At 34.0% G+C, this 15,488-nt stretch overlaps 1 protein-coding gene across 1 annotated transcript in view; it reads left to right on the forward strand.

The window, feature by feature from the left end:
- Positions 1 to 15,488, forward strand: part of S6k (Ribosomal protein S6 kinase) — a 78,276-nt gene that overhangs the window by 9,403 nt on the left and 53,385 nt on the right. The window contains exons 5-6 of the mRNA XM_069848449.1: positions 4,653 to 4,715; positions 9,419 to 9,547. Coding sequence (XP_069704550.1) covers positions 4,653 to 4,715; positions 9,419 to 9,547 — 192 coding nt within the window. The remainder of the gene's footprint in view (positions 1 to 4,652; positions 4,716 to 9,418; positions 9,548 to 15,488) is intronic.

Consider the following 15,488-nt stretch of genomic DNA (forward strand, 5'->3'; position numbering starts at 1 on the left):
CTTCTGAACTATTAAAGATACATGCATGAAATTTAGAACACACATTCTTTAGAGTATTAGGAAACTTTTCTCTGTAACAGAATTTTGTTAATTGATTTCATTTTAAAACTACGTCCGTTTGTTTGCAAGAAAGGAATTCAGAAAAGTGTTATTAAATTTTAATTGTTTATTTTACAAACGTAGGGACTAATATCGAAATTCTGTTACAGACAGTTTGTAGAGCATGCTTTTGCAAGTACATTGCAAAAAACTGGCTGAATCTACCTTTAAAAATGGTTTAGATATATGGATTTTAGTAAAATCCTGCATTGGGTATATTTTTTTCAAATCTGGGCCCCCAAATAATTTTTTTTTTTTTCAAAATATTTATTTTTGGTTGAGTTGCTACAGCTATGAGCTCTCCACATACAAAAAATTAATATTTTACACCAACTAGGAAAAAAGTTAAAAAAATACCATCCTCTCCCCTTAATAAATCAAGATGTTCTTCATACTCCCAACTATATCGGACAGTTCATTACCATTTGTTGCTTAGGAAGTTACAATGGGAAATTAATCGAATTCTCGATTGACAACACAGCTAGACCACAAATCTGATTTCTTTATCAATGCTTCACTCTTATCCTGAACAGTGAACACATAAAACTGGACCCTGAGAATTAAATTCAAAGAATTTAAAAATCTAAAGTAACAGATAGGTAGGATAGACTTGCAAGCTAAGTCCCTCTTTCTGGTAAACTCTGTATCTCACAAGTTGACACAAGCAAACAAATATGTTTCAAGCTGAGAAAAATCAGAGAATGCGAATAGTTAAGTTTAATTGAAAAGCCATTTGAAAAATATATTTTGTTCCTGTGGACTCCTTTCAAATTACTCGCAGATCCCTGGGGATCCACAGACCACAAGTTAGGCACCACTGCTCTGGAGTATTGAAGATTTTTTGCTGTTATATCCAATACTGTAGCAAGGATACTGGTAGCTGCTTTTGATTCTGATATCACAGCCTTCTCAAAGTTATCAGTTTGATACAATAGATTATATAAGTGCAAGGAGATGCACTATCACCTTTACTTTTTAACTTTGTTATAGAATATGGCATTAGGAAAGTCCAGGATAACAGAGAGGGTTTGTAATTGAACAGGTTACATCAGCTCCTTGTTTGTGGATGACGTGACTGTTAGGAGAAAATCCACAAACTATTAGGGAAAACACGGGAATTTTACTTGAAGCAAGTAAAGAGATAGGTTTGGAAGTAAATCCCGAAAAGACAAAGTATATAATTTTGTCTCGTGACCAGAATATTGTACGAAATGGAAATATAAAAATTGGAAATTTATCCTTTGGAGAGGTGAAAAAATTCAAATATCTTGGAGCAACAGTAACAAAAATGATACTCGGGAGGAAATTCAACACAGAATAAATATGGGAAATACATGTTATTATTCCATTGAGAAGCTTTCAGTTCCAGAGAGGAACAGAGATTAAGGGCGTTTCAGAATATGGTACTTAGGAAAATATTTGGAGCTAAGAGGGATGAAGTTACAGGAGAATGGAGAAAGTTACACAATGTAGAACCACAGTCTACTATATACAGTCGCGAAGCTCAATATGTAGTAAAAATGCAAACGTGGGTAGTTGCCCACCACTAGGATCGCTACTATCGCCTCATCATCGCAGATCTCTCTCCTAGTAGACGACAAAATATGTTACACTTTCCTTGTGTTCTTTTGGAAAAATTAACACCTTCCTTCCATTATTGAAATATTAAATGCATAAAGTTAATTTATTATTTTAATGAAGTATATTAAATTCCACCATAAACTCTAAGATACCTGCAAGAAATAGGTTAATATTATTTTTGTTTGTGCAAAACGAACTGAAATTTACTATAATCGCTTCACTCATTCAAGATTATAGCGATAATTAACTATGAAACCAATAAATATTAATTTGCATTTCTCTTTACAACAATAATAATGGAAATATGAATTAATGGAGTAACTCACGTGTACCGGTACTTGTAGTGTAGGCTTACGTAGTTAGCAAAGTGGGATGAGGTTAAGCAATAATAATCACACTAGAATTGGAAATAAAACGTGATCAATAAATTTTATTGTAACAGACTTTTTCTATGTCTCTAGTAAAGTAACAAATAAAAATAACAACAAAATTAACAACTATAATTAAAAACATATCCTTTGAAAAAAAAGTAGGCCTAAGCAATAATAATCCCACCAGAATTGAAAATAAAACGTGATCAATAATTTTCATTAAAACAAACTTAATTTTTCTACGTCTCTAGTAAAATATAATTATTCCAATTATTGTATTTTAGCCATTAACATTTTCATTACAACCAATAACGAACATTTCACAAGCATCAATGTGAAATATGCAATGAGCTAACACTCGATGGAAATACGACACAGTCCAAAGTCGACCGTGGACAGTCTATTGTTTCTAGTTGCTAACCGTTTGGAGCGCTTTATCACGAGATTTGCAAAAAATCACCTCAAGCTTCGCGACTGTATATAGTAGACTGTGGTAGAACTGCATACATTTTATTCTTCAAGTGACATAATTTGGAACATTAAATCCAGATGTTTGAGATGGGCAGGGCATGTACGATATATGTGCGAATCCAGAAATGCATATAGAGTGTTAGTTGGGAGGCGGAGGAAATAAGACTTTTGGGGAGGCCGAGACGTAGATAGGAGGATAATATTAAAATGGATTTGAAGGAGGTGGGTTATGACGGTAGAGATTGGATTAATCTTGCTTAGGATAGGGACTTGCTTAGGGTGGCTTATGTGAGGGCGGCAATGAACCTTCGGGTGCCTTAAAAGTCATAATATTATGTAAGCTTGAAAAAATAGCTAAAATTTCCCCATCAAAATTACAATTTAGGTACCATAGTTGTGTTTGACTAATCCTCTGGACAATGGGGGGGGGGGAAATCATATTGCACTAGCTCCAGTATCTCCATGGTTTGGTAAACAGGATCCATCTGTAAAAATATATTACCATTCACTGAGAGAATAATTTAATTTTTATCATTTTTAATAATAGCAATTTTAAAATGTCTGGAGGAGTATTCATATTAAATTTCGTTACATCATCTATGAAAGTTAAATAATATTCGATGTGAACTAACACTGTGTTTTATTAAGTTTCCTTTAATTGAGGATATTAATTTCTGTTTGACGTCTCGAAGCAGAGTTAGGAAGCTCTGTTGGATTTTTAAGCACACCTCTGCTTTTCTTTTGTCATAGTAGCTACCAGTATAGGATAATTTTGCTAGATAATTTCTCATATTGTGTTTGCTTCTTTCACTTCAAATTTTATATGTGGATTATTTTATTAAAATTTGCATGGCAGTTATTGATGTAGCCTGCAGTAGTTTTAACAGTTTCTGTTTTTAATCGGGGGATTTGATTTTGTAACTTAGGCCTAATAAGTTTTTCCACGTTTGTGATTATTAGTATTTCTTCACAATATTTAAAAACTGGCTCTAGAACCTATATACATTTTATAGCCTAAAAGATATTAAAGATGTGTAACTTATATAACATTTCCACTTTTTCCCTACCAGTCATTTTAGGAGTGGGAGTTTTTTTTTTCTATCTTAATACAAATATACTAAAGATATTTCTTCCATGAATAATTTAGTGTCAAAAACCACCTCCTTCATCTGTAATGAAATTTTAAATGGTTTGTTCCTTAGTGAAAATGATGGTTTCGTGAATATTTATTTTCATTAAATTCTTAGATAACCAGTTCTGTAAATGAATCTGAGATTGTTGGACAGTATTTATTTATTGTTGACACTGATATTTTGGTCTAGACAACATAATCGGCAAATAATTAAATATTCATTTGGAATCTTTCTGTTTGCGTTTACATAAATTGTAAAATGTGTAGTACTAAGCAGTGAAATCTGTGGAAAGCCTTGATGGGTCTGTATTTAGATGGCAACTACGGGACAAAGCCAGTGCCGATAACTGATTTTGCCGGATCATTATCATCATTATTATTGCCGCTGGTTTGTTTTTCACAGACTGTAGTTTCATGACTTTTTCAATTACATTGTATAACATATGTATGTGTTCTTGTATAGCTCCTACATGTGAGTTATACTCATTGGGGCATACTCAGTAAATAAAAAAAAAAAAAAACCTCTTTCCACCACCAGTTAGTTGCAGATAAAATCTTTTAATTTGTGGAAGTGGATATGGGGGATTTTGAATCTGTAGAATTCATATCAGTGTAATATTGTTAAGGAAGATGGATTAGAACTTTGATATGAGTTTTGTAAATTTCTGAATGCCAGTTGATATAGTAAATTTGAAGTTACTGCATTAACCATCCTACATTATGGTAATTTTACCCTTAACAACTCGAGAAGAGGACATACTTGCGTAAAATGTGCAGAATAATTATTATGGCTCTGAATCTGAAAGAAAACTTAATTCATGCTGAAAGTTAATTTTCCCATTTCTGGTCATTTATAATCAGTTTTGACCAGACTGTTGTCTTATAACTTGAAAATTGACAATTATTTTTTAGTCAGTGCTGAACAGTTATTATATTTGCTGTAAAAAGAGAATCTGTGTTTTAACCATATTGAATTGTAATTTCTTTTTCCTTTCCAGTTTCTACTTGTCAGAAATAATATTAGCATTGGAACATTTACATATACAGGGAATTATTTATAGGTAAGTTTTACAAAATTTGTTGTGTTTAAGAGTGGTAGAGATTTATGTCAAGAGAAAGAATTAATTTAATTGGTGTATTATTGTGACATTGATCTTAGGTGTCTCCATTACACATATTTTTATTTAAAACTTTCGATATCAATGAAAGTGGGCCACACCTGTGGATTAATGGTTAGCGATTCTGACTGTGAAACCAGGTGGCCTGGATTCGAATCCCAGTCGGGGCAAGTTACCTGGTTGAGGTTTTTTCCGGGATTTTCCCTCAACTAACTACAAGCAAATGCTGGATAACTTTCGATGCTGAATCCTGGACTCATTTCACTGGCATCATCACCTTCATTTCATTCAGATGCTAAATAACCTGAGATGTTGATATAGCATTATAAAATAACCCAATAAATCCAAATCATTGATAATGTTATGTAAATCTTACAGTTTTGCCAAAGTTTCGTCTTCCTAAAAGTAATGTCATATTCAATATAAAAATATTATTAAAAACATTTTGATGCAATAGAAAATATTTATATTTTATAATAATTTTTATATTTGTAGTGTCGACCTGGTTGGCAAGTTGGTATAGCGCTGGCCTTCTATGCCCAAGGTTGCGGGTTCGATCCTGGGCCAGGTCGATGGCATTTAAGTGTGCTTAAATGCGACAGGCTCATGTCAGTAGATTTACTGGCATGTAAAAGAACTCCTGCGGGACAAAATTCCGGCACATCCAGCGACGCTGATATAACCTCTGCAGTTGCGAGCGTCGTTAAATAAAACATAACATTTATATTTGTAGTATACATTGAGAGGAGGTAGAGCATGTTACACAGATGTTGAGTAACTTTCTGATTCATTATTTACATTTTCGTTTTCATTTTTTTATTTGTATTTATACCTGTGTCTTTTTATTTATATTTGTATTTATCTATTTTTTTCGTTTTTCATTTGTATGTATATCTATATTTATCTTTTTTTTCATGTATTTTTAATCGTTTTTATGTTATTAGGAACAATAATTTTGTAGTGTCTATTTTAATTGGGATTTAGCTCTGTTTTAGGTAAATAGACAAATACATATGTAGATAGACAGATAGACAAGAATGAGTGTATGAGTAAGTGAATAAGTAAATAATCGGAAACTAATTAGTCTTGTAGTGAATGAAGTGTACTATTTGTAATGCGAGGCGTGTTCTTAAAATAAGTTCCATTTTAAATCATAGCCGTTGCATCGCTGCAATCGTTATTTTGCGCATGCGTGTTTTCTTCTTCAGTCCTCAGGCAAGCTGTGTATGCAGTTTCAGAGCTTCAGTCCGTGTGTGTGGTTAGTTGTGATCAGTTGAAATATTTAAAGTGATCGCCGACTGTGAGATGCGGTCTGTTATCCATTTCTTGAATGTGAGAAACATCAAACCAGCTGACATCATCGTCAGCTTTGTGAGGTATATGGTGATGATGCCATTAGTGATGGAACGGTCAGGAGATGGGTTAGGAAGTTCAACAAGGGCCGCGTCTCTGTGCATGACAAGCAGCGTACCGGTCGGCCATCTTTGATCAATGACGATTTGGTGTGTGCTGTCGATGAAAAAATTCATGAGGACAGGAGGTTCACAGTTTCTTTGCGTTCCTTGAATTTTCCACAAATGTTGCGGAGTGTTCTCTACAAAATGGTGACAGATCGATTACGATATCGAAAATTGTGCTCACGATGGGTATCCAAGATGCTTACCGAGGAACACAAAACCGAACGAGCTTCCAGTGCATTGAGCTTTCTCACACGTTACAGTGAGCAAGGCTATGAGTTTCTTGATCATATCGTGACAGGTGACGAGACTTGGGTGTCTCACATGACACCTGAATCGAAACAGCAGTCCATGGAATGGAGGCACACTGCATCACCAAGGAAAAAGAAATTCAAACAAACCATGTCAACACTCAAGATCATGTGCACTGTTTTTTGGGACAGAAAAGGAGTCCTACTCATCGAATTCTTGCCTGGGGGTGAAACCATTAATAGAGAAACTTATTGTCAGACCTTGAAGAAACTCCGTCGCGCAATACAGAACAAGAGACGTGGGATGCTGACCGACGGAGTTGTGTTGCTTCATGACAACGCTCGGCCACACACAGCTCGTGACACCCAAAATCTCATCTCGAAAATTGGCTGGGAACAAATTGACCATCCCCCCTACAGCCTGGATTTGGCTTGGAGTAACTTTCATCTCTTCCTGCACCTCAAGAAGTTCCTCGGTGGTCAACGTTTTGATGACGACATGAAGTGAAAACAGCAGTGCTGGAGTGGTTCGCATCGCAGGCGGGCGAACTCTACAATGAGGGGATAGAAAGACGAATCGATAAATGCCTCAATAATGGTGGAGATTATGTTGAGAAGTAATTGAAGTGTGGGGAATACAGTGCAACAAAAATGGTTTGTAAATATCTTCCCGTTTACTTACTACACCCTTTTGGAACTTACTTTAAGAACGCGCCTCGTAGCAACTTGTGACACTCAGGAACTACCTACTGTACTTTAAAATAAACTAGTGGCAGAATTTGCAGGGAATATTTCGTATTAAACTAGATTGTGTAATATTGTTAAACATTGTTTTTAATTTTCCTCCAATGCTGCCTAGATCGTCATAATATCTTTTATTTTGTCAGCGCAGTGTACTAGGAGGCTTTGGCCACATGGCTGCTCATAGGGAGGGAATGTTTCTTCTTATTATATTTTATCCCATTTTCATTAAATTTAGCAAATATTCGACCCCTCCAAAAATTTTAATACATATTTCTTTTATAAGTTTTAGCAATAATAGTCTCATTGCTACATGGTAAACCTGCTTGTATAAAAAAATTCAGAATCCTAGCTCAATCCATTTTCAAGTTATAATTTGTTTGTTACATATAAATGACGTTTTTAAGGGTGCCTTAAATTATAAACAGTATCATAAAGTTTTAGTGAATAGAATTAGAGATCCCTGGTTTTCAGTGAAAAGTAGTATTTCTACTGTACTTTCAGGCCAAACAGTAAAATGTATATGTTAACACAAAATTTAAGGCCTGGAGCTTATTACTGTTTTGAGTGGGCGTCCTTAAACTTTTTGCCGATACTGTGTGTGTCACAAGTAAATGTTTGAGAATTATTACTAGAATATTATGATCTATTTGCAGGAAATGTAAACATGCTCTGATAGAGTGTTGATCTAGGATTGTTACCTCTTTTCGAATCTTGGATGGGAAATTGTGAGATGTGTATGGGTGAATATTCTGAAATGGGTAAATGTATGTCCCGGCTGATTTAAGGAGTTTCTTGAAAATGTTAACTGATTACTTTTGCGTTTAATTAACTAACTCTCATATGTTTTAATTGGAAACAAAGGATAAAAGGATTAATTTTAAAATTTATAATTAAAAAATAACGTCTAAGCGTCAAAATGTAACTATGGTCCCTATGTCCCCAACTACATTTTACTCTGTTTTACTAAGCTTTTCTCGGAATGTTTCGATTTGATTTTATTTCCTCGGCCAAGATTATAAAAATAAATAGTTAAAATACTTGTGAAAGACAGGAATTGTTGTTTGTTTAATTCTGAAAGGACACAACTTTAACGTAAAGTTTGTCCCCAAAAATTTCGTAACGCCAGTCCCTCGAAATAAAAGAGCTACACAAAAGACAGTTTTCCTTCATGTGGTAAATTTTTACGGTTGGTAGTGATGAGAGGTCAACATGGCGCCAGTTGAAAAACTTTTCGTCCATTATCGTAATTTATTTTATTGAAAAATACAAAAATCATCACTGATGACTGAATGTAATGTAACACGGGTCCCAGGTGGCATTAAATATAGTTTGTATATACTAAACTTTCGTAGTATATGCAAAACATTACAATGTTTATCGACTAAAAAATCTAACCTCCATGATATTTTTAACGATTTATTTTGTCAGAACTATTGCGGAAATTATACTAATTTGTAATAACGGCCCCCCCCCCCCCCGTAACCCTGTAATGTCGGTCCCTTTATTGTGGGACGAGGTTTCATTTAACATACAATTATTAAATACCGGTGTATAAAGTAACTTCGAATATTATTTCATGTGATTGTTTATAGGAAAGAAAAAAAAAGTCTGATGATGAAAGTAGGAAATATGAAAGGGCAGATACGTAGGCAGAGGGCAAATATGACTGAAGAGGAGTTGCAGAAAAAAAGGGACTACGGCAAAGAATATAAAAAAAAAAGAAAGAAAATGGTAGATATGACTGATCATGAAAAAAGAAATGTTCGAAGACAAGTGAAATCTGAAGTACAGAAGTTTAGTAGATACCTTAAACAATGGGCTGTAAGGGAAAGATAACAACAATCTCTTGGCTTTTTTTTTTAATTAGAAACTCTCACATAAAATTTTTTTTTAAGCTCAACTGATGCCAGAATCTTCAATAATAGGAGCAAATGTAACCAATGTGAGAAAAAAGTACACAATTTAATATAATGTATTTTTTTCAGTTTTGTTATTCATATTTGCCCATTTCAGAATATTCACCCGTATATGAGGTATTTGTAGCAAGTATGACATGTAATGTACATACTTCTGTGCATGCAGACATATCGATTATCATGCATTGTCTTGTTCATAGTAAAAGATGTCTTAATTTACATATTGAAACGTTCATTTTGTTAATTATTTGAGATATTTTTAATTTTCTGTATTACAGGGATTTAAAACCTGAAAATATACTTTTAGATGCACAAGGTCATGTCAAACTAACAGACTTCGGTTTGTGCAAAGAGCACATCCAAGAAGGCATAGTGACGCACACATTTTGTGGCACCATAGAATACATGTGAGTATATAATTTAAATTGACAGTTGTCTGACAACAGTCTATTATTTACAAATGTGTAAGTTATATAAAATCAAACAAATGAAGAATATAAAATCGTGTAGTGTTAAATTTAGCAACCATCACTCAATTAAGACCAGTGGCGGCTGGTGGTTTGAAAATATGGTGGTGCACAATGGATATCGAAGAGGAGTTAAACATACTTTAAAGTTTGAAATCGTGTATACCTGAGGGCGTATACATATAAAGCTAATTTATATGCAATTAATAAGTAAAGTGACTAAATACAAGCATACCTATTTATACAGAAAGTCCAAAATTGGAAGAGGTCGTGGGCAGAGCTCTCTATATTGCGATTTACCCTCATGAAAAACATTTGAGCACAGAATCGTCATCAGAATGTTACCAAGTACCAAGTGCAACGTTTTCGTTCATAAAATTCAAATACAGCTTTCGTAGGCTGTCGGGAGATAGCAGCACTTATTGTCAGAATGACAACTCTTAAAACTTTAAAGCAAAATACAAGCTCCTTTATGCATTGTGCCGTTTGTATGGATGTAGATTGAGAAAGTAATGTGCGAAATATGCGACTGTTCATTGCACAAGCCGAATAAATACATTTTCATGCTCATTACTTCGGACAAATGTCTAGTTGAAACAGATACTTTCCCAGTGAATTTAGTTTCTTCTGCACTGACGTTGGTATCCGTATCAGGGAGTGCGACAAACCGTTCACAATGAGGAAAGCAGTAGACCACGCCTCTAACCCCCTGACCCTGCATTAGCCGAGCATCTCTATAAACTACCTTCCCTAGGTTTTCAACATCTTTACAAACCAAGAAGCTCAGGCTCCTGCAGACGTACAAAACAAGATGCCAGCTGCAGATAATCATGAATGAAAATTGTAAAATAAAATTATATTGTTAATAGTAACAAAGCCGGGAGATTAGGAACATTACTGGGGGGTGTACAAACCTGCAACCCCCTTGAGAAGCCGCCACTGATTAAGACTCAAGACACCATGAGAATTTTGGATAAGCCAATCAAGGTGCTCAATTTTATTAATCAGAGAACTACATTATTCAGCTGAATAAACTCTACGAAATTTCGTTTTTGCAGAACTAAACTACTATTAATAGAACTACACATACTAGTACATATTGGTGTTAATTTTATTGTCACAAACCTTAAAGAAAGAAAGGTTTAATGTTTTATTTTGCTGGTATGTTAAGGACAGAAATGTTCATGAAATTATATTTTCACAGCTTTTGCCATTTTAAAAATGGACAAATGTAGGAATTTAATTAAAATCATTAATGAAAAAAAAAAAAAATACAGCCTTTGCTGGTGAGGAAGCCAAGATCCTAAAATGTTACAGATAGACAAATGTGGAAATTTAATTGAAATCCTTAGTCATCATCGTCCTTGCAGGTATTAGGCCTAGTGGCCTGTTACAGTCTCCGTCCATCTTTTCAGGGGGCATCCCAAAGATCGTCTTCCATGTGGTATATAGTGGAGAATTTGTCTTGGGCATCTGGAACTGGCCATCCTACCTCATTATCTCTTGGCCTAGTTGCCTCATAAGTAGTGCCTTGTTGGTATCACTTGTGGGATTCAGACCTGTCTTCGGACAGTTGACTAAACAACAACACAGCATTACAAACCCGAGTCACTTTATTACCTCAAACTACTCGCTATCCACATCCAAGCATAAGATTCACATTCCTAACAATTCCTGTTAAAAACGGGACATCTGTTTACTCTACTGTAGTGTAATGTAGAGTTAGTTTTGGTGGAAGTGCTAGAGAATAATGAATGTGGTTGTATGAACGTAGTTGTAAGAATTCTTTTAAAAGGGAAGTCTCTTTTTTTATACGAGTAGGTGTGTTTAAATCATGTATGTTTTTCAGAATTTGTGAACCAAATATTTTTTTCAATTGCGTATATGTAAGTAAAAATGTGGTTATTTACTATTAATAATGTACCGTACGTGTAAATAATTCCCCTCTGTTGTTTATTATATATATGAACCATATTTCATACATTTGGAGGCAAAGTCATCATGCTGGAATTCAAATTAATCGAAACACAGTTCTCAATACACTAATGTTTGCCGACAATCAGGTTATTATCGCTAAAACACAGGATGCTTTACAAAAAGCCATTTATAATTTGCAAATAATCGCCTCTGATTTCAATATGGAAATCTCAAAAGAGAAAACAAAAGTCATGGCATTTTCGGGAGAGAATCCAATTCCAAGTAAGATCATGATAAATAATACTTTAATTGAACGTGTTAATTCATTTAACTATTTAGGTTATAACCTCTCTTACATCACTGATGAAGATATGTCAAACAAAATATCTAAATTTATAAAAATCACTGGCGTCATTAACGCCGTCTTCAAATCCTCCCATGTTCAGAAACATACAAGGCTAAAGGTATATAAAACACTAGCTCGACCGGTCCTCACTTACGGTAGCGAGGCATGGACAATCAGAAAAGCTGATGAGCAAAGGCTGACGACAGCTGAAATGAGGTTCATGAGACGAACAGTGGGATGCTCTTTGCTGGAACACCGTAAAAATGTGGACATATTGCAGGAACTCAAAATGGAGCCTATAGTTAATTTTGTTCAACAATATCGACTTCAGTGGAAAAAACATGTCGACAGGATGGATCGCACTAGATGGCCTAAACAGATTCTTACTTATGTACCGAGAGGAAAGAGGAAATTGGGAAGACCACGAAAGTGCTGGCATGAGACCGTAACAGATCCTGTAGGGTCTAATACGTGAGGGATATGATGATGTGTAAATAATTTAATATTTTTGTATATAATTTTGGAAATGCATAAAATGAAAGAAAAAAGATTTCTGGAATATGGGTATGTGTTCTACACATGTTTTTCTTTCTCTTTGTTAATAGCTGTTTAGATCTTGATGCATGTTCATTTCTTTCATTAATGTATATTATTCCTAAGATCTAATACCTGCCAAGTTTGCCTTGAGAGGTGTTATACTAATAAGATTCTGTGTATGGATTATATCGGGAAAGCCAGATAGTAATTACAATATAGTTATGCATTTAATTAACACATTAATTACGGTCTGCCATGAAAGCAGAATAACAGCTTGTGAAATGTGATTTATGCATAGAACAGCGGGTTATACAAAATGGAATCTGAAAGGAAACACTGATATTTTACAAGAACTCAAAACCAAGTCAGCTGTATCACTATCAAATAAATTGGAAAGACCATTTTCCAAGAATAAGTTCAAGTAGGATGGCCAAAACTGTATGTAAGTACACATGAAGAGGTCCAAAGATCTGTGGGTAGACTTGCAAAATGTTGGTATGGAAATTTTATGTGAAACCATAACAGATGCTAGGGTCTAATACTTGTTGGGAAAATAATGATGATGATTATTATTATCATCATTATCATCATCAGCAGCAGCAGCATTGTCATTCATCACTAGGGTTGTCAAGTTTTTTTTTTTTTAAGAAAATACGGGTCGACCTGGTTGGCGAGTAGGTATAGCGCTGGCTTTCTATGCCCAAGGTTGTGGGTTCGATCCCGGGCCAGGCCGATGGCATTTAAGTGTGCTTAAATGCGACAGGCTCATGTCAGTAGATTTACTGGCATGTAAAAGAACTCCTGTGGGACAAAATTCCGGCACATCCGGCGACACTGATATAACCTCTGCAGTTGCGAGCGTCGTTAAGTAAAACATTACATTAAAAAAAAAAAAAAAAAAAAAAAAGAAAATACGGGAGACAAAGGGAATCGACAAAATTTCACATAGAAAATTGACAAATGGTTCAGTTCAGTTACTAAAAAACTTGGCAGCTAGGCTTAAATTAAGAGTATTTTGAGACAGATTTTGTCTCGCATAATAGTTGAATTAAACTACAGTTTGCAGCTCTGATTGATTAGATGTGTCGTGCTCCTGTTTCGAACATCAATTATTGTTCACGAAATAAAACATCCTCTTTGTATGAGCATTACTAATTGGTTTGATTTTAAACGGGTGAGCACAAACACATTTCTGGCAAGTATTACCTTCTAAAAAGCTGTACATTTTAATGCATTTCTTGAACAACAAAATTTATCATATAAATCATCATTCACGGCAAAATGAAATGTTTAGAATAAACATTTTTATATTATGAAAAAATAAGGGAGAAATATGCTCAAAGAGAAGAATAATTTGGGAGCCGGGAGTCTGTTAAAAGTTAGGGGCAAATATGAGAGATCCCGGGAAATATGGGAGACTTGTCAACCCTGTTCATCACCCGTGATTGCCATGATCATTTTGGCATATCGTAGGTTTACAAGCAAAATACATGTCAAAAATATTACTTATGAGAAAAAGGCATATATAACGTACATAATGTATGTGTAAACTTTTTTTTTATTATTATCCAATTTAATAAACCCTATTTCACCCTGAAATATATTAGGGTTATAGTTGGCATCATACATATTTTATAACCAATAAACAATAGTAAAGTTATAATATAAAATAGTGGTCACAGGTACAAATTCACATGAATTATGTAGAAGAATGCACCTTAATGAAAAATGGATCCTGTTAAAGATTAATGAGATGTTTGAGGAATAATCAATGGAAAAGATATACAAGAATGTCTAACCATTTCAGTGTAAATACACGACCTAAAAAGATAATCAATAGTAGATTAATATAACAAAGTTTGACTTTCACTTTCAAATTAATACTTAATTCATTAACAATGGAAGGGATATTACAAGCAATGATTTACGGCTACAAGTTACATACGTGATTCAGGAACAAGTACAACAATTAAAATAATAAGACAAGTAATGCCTTACAACTAACGAATAACGAAATTCTTGAAGGGCAATATATAATAGTAGGAGCAATACAAAAGATTTAAAGACAAATGTAAACAGTAAAGGAATAGTAGAAAAATTGACTTAAAAGTACAAGTTAAACACATTCTTTTTAAAGCAATAGGTAACAACAAAGAGATACTAATAACAATACACTGACTAGTTATAGATTGAACACATTATTTTAAAAACAAACACGCAAAGGATCAATAGGTATTTCCAGGCATTATATACATGGATGATGACTTTAATTCACATCTTCTTGACGTTACTTCGTATATTATTTTGTGTTTCAATCTATTTCAATTTGTTATTTTTCACTGGAACAACAAAATATGTTTCATAAAGCCTCAAGGCATTTCTCTATATTTATTGTATCATGGTACTCTTTGTCAATGACAACCTGTAATGGTTATAGGAAGAAATATATATAAATAAAAATAAAATAGCTATTAAACATATTATTTGAGAAGCAATAAATAGCTATACTAAGAGATGACTTAAAATCATCATCATCATCATTCTTCACGAATTAGGCCTCTCTAGACCTGTTTCGGCCCCATCTAGCAGTCTTCTTAAAGGTCTTCCTGGTCGACGATGTCCTCAAATTATCAGTCCTTATACTGCTTGTTTGAGGCTTGAAAGTAATGTGATTTTCCTAAGATAGATTACTAGCCTTGATGACTTAAAATTAATGAATTAAATACATTATTTAGTAACAACAATTGGCAATAAGGAGGTATTACAAGAAATGGCTCAAAATTAGAAATCAAATACCTAATTAAAAAAAAAAAATTAAAACCAATAGTGCAATTATAGTAAACTTGTGTAAACTTAGAATTGGAAAACGAAATATACATAAAGAGATACAACTTACTAAATTAATAATTTGAGAATTCAGTTTTGTCAAGAAATTTCAAATGCCTTTTTCTCAGAAGTAATATTTTTTTTACATAATGTGTTTTGCTTTTAAACCAGCAATATGATAGCCAAGATGTTCTAGAGTGTCATCCTGCTTGTGAGGGCCAGACTGTCAATGTCCAGTACTACGTTCATATCTGC

This window comes from Periplaneta americana, chromosome 15 (assembly GCF_040183065.1).
Source record: "Periplaneta americana isolate PAMFEO1 chromosome 15, P.americana_PAMFEO1_priV1, whole genome shotgun sequence".
In the NCBI taxonomy this organism is placed as follows: domain Eukaryota; kingdom Metazoa; phylum Arthropoda; class Insecta; order Blattodea; family Blattidae; genus Periplaneta; species Periplaneta americana.